The sequence below is a fragment of the Castor canadensis genome, chromosome 13 (assembly GCF_047511655.1).
Source record: "Castor canadensis chromosome 13, mCasCan1.hap1v2, whole genome shotgun sequence".
Classification (NCBI taxonomy): Eukaryota; Metazoa; Chordata; class Mammalia; order Rodentia; family Castoridae; genus Castor; species Castor canadensis.
The window spans coordinates 107772655-107778780 of record NC_133398.1 but is presented as its reverse complement, the minus strand read 5'-3'; the positions used below and the strand labels follow the sequence as shown (position 1 = coordinate 107778780).

The 6126-nt window shown below is 48.4% G+C and overlaps 1 protein-coding gene across 1 annotated transcript; it reads right to left on the bottom strand.

Moving 5' to 3' along the window:
• Positions 1 to 1294: 1294 nt before the first annotated feature.
• On the bottom strand, positions 1295 to 4039 carry LOC109684630 (spermatogenesis-associated protein 31-like). The gene has a single exon (XM_020161100.1). The coding sequence runs from the start codon at positions 4037 to 4039 to the stop codon at positions 1295 to 1297; it is 2745 nt and encodes a 914-aa protein (XP_020016689.1).
• Between the last annotated feature and the right edge of the window lie 2087 nt (positions 4040 to 6126).

The following is a 6126-nucleotide window of genomic DNA, read 5'->3' as shown; positions in this document are numbered from 1 at the left end:
CCCTTCACCCAGATACTGGCACAGACCCACATGTGGGCAGCAGGGCACATTCCCATTGTCACTCAGATCTGTAGTACCTGGGTTGGATCTCCAGCACCACAGGCAACAAACAAAATAATCTCCCTAGTTTGCCTCACTTTCTCCATAGTGTGGTCCCTGTGTCAGAGCTAGGTCTGGGATCTGGAGTCTGGAGCAAGAGGGACTCTGGAGGAGGGCGAGGATGAGCCACTTGGCCCCCATCTTCCTCATAAGGCTTGTGGATGGCAGGGACACCTCAATGGCTCCCTGTTCGCCATGCCATTTATGGTGGCCTCACTCCACTCCACCTCTTCCTTGCCTCCAACTTTTCAATTCTCCCACATCCCAACCTCAGTCCACAGCACCTGATGGTCAGGTTACTGCACACACAGTCACACCCCACTTCCATTCACCCAGGAGTTGAGATAGATGGAGACAGACCAAGGTAGGTGAGCTGTGAGCAGGGAAGAAGTAGACATTTTGGGTGGACATGGCTCTCAAGAGCTTCCCTCAACATCACCATCTCCACAGCCACCCCATAGAGCTGGAAGTTCTGTCCTCACTGCTGCTGTAGGACATGAGAAAGGCAGAGGCAATAGGGCAGTGACTTTCACTTTTTCATTAAGGTGCAACTGAAAGGGCCCATGAGCATCCCAGATTTACCAGGGAGAGAAAGGACTTCCCAGGAGCAGGTATTAACTGTTCCCCACCAAGAGAGCCAAGTGAAGGGGTTCTCCCACTTCTAAACTTAGGGTCCAGCAGTGCTCAACAAAACTTCCACCCATTTTGTGACATTGGAAGCTACTTGACTGTGACTCTTCTTGGAACCTATGGAATTTTCAGCCCTAAGATGCCTCTGTAAACCTGGTCCCTACTGCTATGTGAGTTTAAGGTAGAGAGAAAGCAATGGAAAGATGGGCTGACCCAGATCCTGGATGAGCTCTTCATTGATGCTCCTCATCTTGTTTTTTGTTTGTTTGTTTGTTTCTGTGAGGATGGTATGATGGGAACTAAGGGTCAATGAAGAATATCTGAATGGAGGAGGGCTTGCAACTCCTCTCTATCAACCTCCTGCCATGCCCCATCTCTTCTGGAAGTCAAAGCCCAACACCAAGCATGGAACACACAGAAGTCATTACCCTCTTAGAAAAACATGTATATTGGGTTACATTAAATATCTTGGATGAGAAAGACAATTTTTCTCTTTTCTCTTGGACTAAATTTTTTCCTGGTGACATGTTTTCCTACTCAGAAAGACCGTAGAGGTACTTTCTGGTTAATCAGGTAAGACATCTCTCCGAAGAAGACAGTGCCTTGGGCAGTGGTGATAGTGGCTCGAAGCCCCTGACACTGTAGGCCCCTGATGGGAGGGACACCTTGGTGACACAGACTTGTTGTGGGACATGAGGTGAAGGGTATGCTGTGGGCCCTGGTGTTCGTTGCTAAATTGTACATTTTTCAAGGACTGTGGGTCACTAGCATTCGTTTCCTGGTTAGGAGACCTCCGGTACTTGGGGGTGGGTATGTAACTGGACATTCTTCTTTGTTCTGGGTAGAAGGGAGGCCTGTGGCAGGGGGACATCTGAGAGTCATGAGGATGCTCTTTGTGCTGGTTTGCCTTCGAGCCACATAGTTTATGCTGAAGCACCATTTTCCTTTCCAACATCTGTCCAACGGTTGTCATGAGCTTCTGTGCTTCAGTCACATTACTGTCCACATGTGGACTGGTTTTCACTTTTCTTTGGCTCTGGGCAGTGGTAGATGTAGGCTTGTATGTTTCTGGGTGCTCTTCTTGCTCTTTGAGTGCTTTTTTGGAGAAGATCCTGTGAAGAACACACTTCATGGCTCTTTGGAAGGACCTTTCTAGACAAAACTGTTTGTTTTTTGGAAGGGGTTGAGGGCCCCCTTCAAAAGTGTCTTCTGTTTCTCTGCCTTGGGTGAGCTTGGAGGTCCTCAATTCTTCACACATTTCTCTATGACTTCTTGGGCTCCTCCTCCTTGCATCCTCCCCATTGTAAGTAGGGGCAAACATCTTGCTTTGGCTCCTCCATGTGTTCCATGTGTGCTTCTGCTGCCCCAGGTCACCCCATACCTGTGAAGCCAAACTGTCTGTGGAAGAGGCCGGAAGGAACATCTCAGTGGTACAGACATCAAAGTAGTTCACTGGCTTCATCTCCACTCTGTGTTGAAACTCATTAGCATCTTGTGCCTGGAGGTATGGCTCTGCTAGATCTTGGGCAACGGATGCTGTAGGCAGTGAAGAGACATCTAGGCTGCCTTTCCAAGTCCCCAGGACAGTCCTACTCTGACAGGTTCTGCCCACATGACCGTACATAGAAGTCTGAGAAGATTGGCTGCTCACCAGTCTGGTAGGAGGAGCCTCTGAGAACCTATAGTCCTCCCAGGATGGAGTCTGTGTCAGGGACCTCTTGATTTCCTTATATGAAGGTGAAAACACAAGGTATGGCTTCTCCATGGGGGGCACAGACTCATTAATCATCACCTTCTCTCTTGAGCATGTCTGAGGTGGTTTTCCCAGGAACTTGGCAACCTCAACTTTTGAGCTGGCCCCAGGTACATAGGTGGCTGAGGAGGTACAGCCATACTGTGGCAGGGACATGGGTTGAGGTGTTTTTAACTTAAAGAGATTAACGGGCTTGAGTGCTTTGAGGGGTAGGCCCCACTTATGCTTCACCCACAACCTTGAGACATGTGTCTCTAGGGTCTGTTGAGTGTCTGGATCAAGGAAGGAAAGGCTCTGGGTGGTCCTCACACAGTTTTCCCAGCTCTTTGAGGATGCCAGATCTCTGCTTTCTATGTGGGTTTCAGACATGGAAAAATCGTCCCCCACAAAAAGCCAGGATTCACGCACACTCAAAGGGACTAGACCCTTGTTGATCTCCTCTGACTGAATGCCCACATGGGCTTTAAGGGTATTTTCAGGTGGATTCTTGTGTATGCTTCTTGATAAGTCATTTCTTGAGTCACTCTTCAATGAGGACTTCATCAGGTCTCTCTCTGTCTCTGTAGTCACCCTCAGAGCCTTCACTGGAGAACTTTCCAGGTCCTTGGGTACATTCTTTGGGACCTTTCCTAGAAAATGCCCCAAATTCTTGCCCGCATCCTTCTTTAGATGGAACCTCACCTTCTGTCCATCCTTGCTGGGTTCACATGTAGATACAGAGGGCTGTGAGGGGCCAGGTTTGCCACTTTCCTGACATGTCCTTGTTAGCTCCTCCCGAAGCTGCATCAGCTCCAGAGACTCTTGGATTCTGCGGGGCAGGTCCCATCGGTGTTGGATGAGCCACTTTTGAATGTGTTCCTCCAGTTGCTCCCGGAGCTCAGGGCTAATTGGAAGATTCTCAGGAAGGATGGAGACTGCCCAGTGGTCTTGAGAAAGGGTGGGAGTAAAGAGACTGTAGACTTCCTGAGATCTTTGGCCCACCGAGGGAAAAGCCCACTCACTTTCTAGTTGTTTCCTCAAGGGCCTTTCTGGGCGTTGAATTTCAGTTGGGATGGGAGATTGTGGCTTAATTTGGGATGTAGGGCAGGATTCTCCACTGTCCCTAACATGGGGTAGAGAAGAAGGTAGCAGGGCTGGGAGAGAGGATTGGAGATGAGCCGGACTCTGAATCTGACCCAGAAATGGGGGCTGGAATTGAGACATAGATAGAACCAGGGGCGGGGGGTGGGGTTCCAGATGAGACAGGGGATAGGCCTGGGAAAGCAGTGGAGACATTTTATCCTGCAACTGCACTGGGCAAACATTGGAGAGACCATTGAATAAGAAGAAGGGAGACTGCAGAGAATTCTGGGAGATCCAGGCAGCAGCCACCAAGGATTCACTGTGCAGAGAGGGGAGACCCCAGAAAAGCTGGTTATATTTCTGCTGAAAATGGTCCCCCAAGATCTTGGGATATGAGAGCTTCTGAGGACCCAGCAGCTGTTCTGATTTATCTTTCATGTCCCAGAAGGGTTGTGGGGTTGTGTTGTCCTGCTCAGCACTCAGTGACTTCAACATATTCCCTAGAGAATTGAAGTAGTATCCTGGGTTCATTTGTTCTAGAAATGATTCATCTTTGTCTTTTTCCTCTGGATTTTCCAGTCTATCTCCAGAAGCTGGAAATTAGGAGACTGGGTTATGGTGGGGAAGGCATGGGGACTTTAGAGGAGGCTGAATGGAATGCCCTCTTAGAAAAGACCATATGAGATTACATTTCAGAGCCTATTCATGCACCAAAGACTAGGATTATACAACCGCTGACAACAGTGGCTGCAAAGATCATGGATGGGCAGTGCTTTCTCATTTACAAGTTGTTTTCACAACCATCACCCACCACGGTCTTTAAAACTCTCCAAATCCAGGCAGTGTTGCTCCACCAATGCCCACACCACCCCCTTCTGGGCAACAATTATTTCCTGGCACGTCACAGCCTCTTTCTGAGCATGGAACCTGAGAGGTATCCCAGCTTCTGATTTCCTTCCCAAGGAGCCTCCTTCTCAGGGATCTGCAACTGACATCCCAGGAGACACAGACATGGCTCTGGTCCTTTAGGGGCAGGTGACATCAACTTAGCTCTGACATCAAGTTAGGATTGAATGGCAGAGCCTTACCTTTCACAGGGTCACTCTTCTTCCTTCTTCTCCAGCCCCTATGTGCATTTGACACTGAGAAACAAGAAAGAAAAAAAGAGAGGCTGGGCTCAATTCTCTCTCACTCCTCCTTGTAGGCAAGCTGCAGATGTTCATTATTCATGAATAATGATATTCTATATTGAATTAGTGGATCTGTGTACTTATTCCTTTTATTCATTTCTAAAGTGAGTACAAATATTTTTTGTTTTCCTTCTGTAAGAAACACAAAGAGGGATTTTCTCAGTGAGATCCACCACAGATGCCACTGTCCCTCTGCTCAAGATCACAGACCCAGCCCTCCAAGTTCCTTTCTGCTGCCAAGTTGATGTCTGCCTCCTTTGGCCTCTGATGGGAGGCTCTCAGGCTCAATATAGTCCTTAGACCATACCAATACAGAGACAAGTCGTGCCTGCAGGCAGCTGCCATGAAAAGGGCACTGATGAACCAGCGCTTAGAGCCTGGGCTTCCCCATAAGTCCCCAAGTCTTTGAGCAATCCAGTCTTTGGCCACTGAGTCACAGTGTTTGATTTTGTCCTGACACCTGAAGCACACCACACAGATGATCTGAGAACTCAGATAGACTAACTAGTGCTCACTGTCACCCCTGTCCTGACCTGCCAGGGCCTAAGGGAAGGTTGTCTTGTTCTCTCCTGAGATTTCTCTTTTGGACAGTCTCTCGACTTGATTTGGAAAAGTGGAAATAACAGTAGAGAACCATTTTTTGTGGGTTTCTTACCTTCCTCTGAGTTTTCTTTTTCCCAGGTGGTGATAGTGGTGGGGATGGATTAGCCTGGAGGTAGGGCAGTAACAGGAGGAAGAGGCCCAGTCCGCACACAAAGGCAAGGACTACATCCGTTGCCCAGGTGGTGGACCTGGGGCTCAGCCATGTGCACTAACACTTTTCAGGAAAAAGAGGACTCTTCATTTGATCACACTGTTGCTGTCAGTCAACTGAGCTCTGGGAGTTTCCTTTGGGACTAGGCAGAGGGCCCAGGCCTGCATCACAGAGCTGTGACATCCTCATCACAAAGGGCTCCTGGGAGGAGGTGGTACCATAGGAAGAACAGGCTGCATGACAGCCCCTCCTCCAGCCTCCAGCTTAGCACATCCTCCATCCTCCTGGGCCTTCTAGATTCTTACTTCCAACTCTTCAATCTGTCAGAGGTAGACCTTAGTCCATTTCTAACTTAGATATTATCTGATTGCTCTTAACCATTTCAGATCTTGGCTTGAGGTGTACCTATTTTACAGCCCTTAAAAATCTGATGTTGACCTTGTTTTGGGCTATTCCCCAGGGATTTTACTGGCAGGATCTCCTTTGTCCTCATCATTAGACTCAAGTATAGCCCAGACCATACAGGAGAGTGTTGAGTCCTTTATGAACTTCATGATACCATTCTACAGGGGGATTCACGTGGTAAACTTGCCTTGATGCTTCATATGGTTTACAAATTACATGTAGCCCCTGCTTGT

Coding starts and splice junctions, on each gene's coding strand:
- LOC109684630 (XM_020161100.1), bottom strand. CDS start 4,039: ATGTTGAAGTCACTGAGTGCTGAGCAGGACAACACAACCCCACAACCC.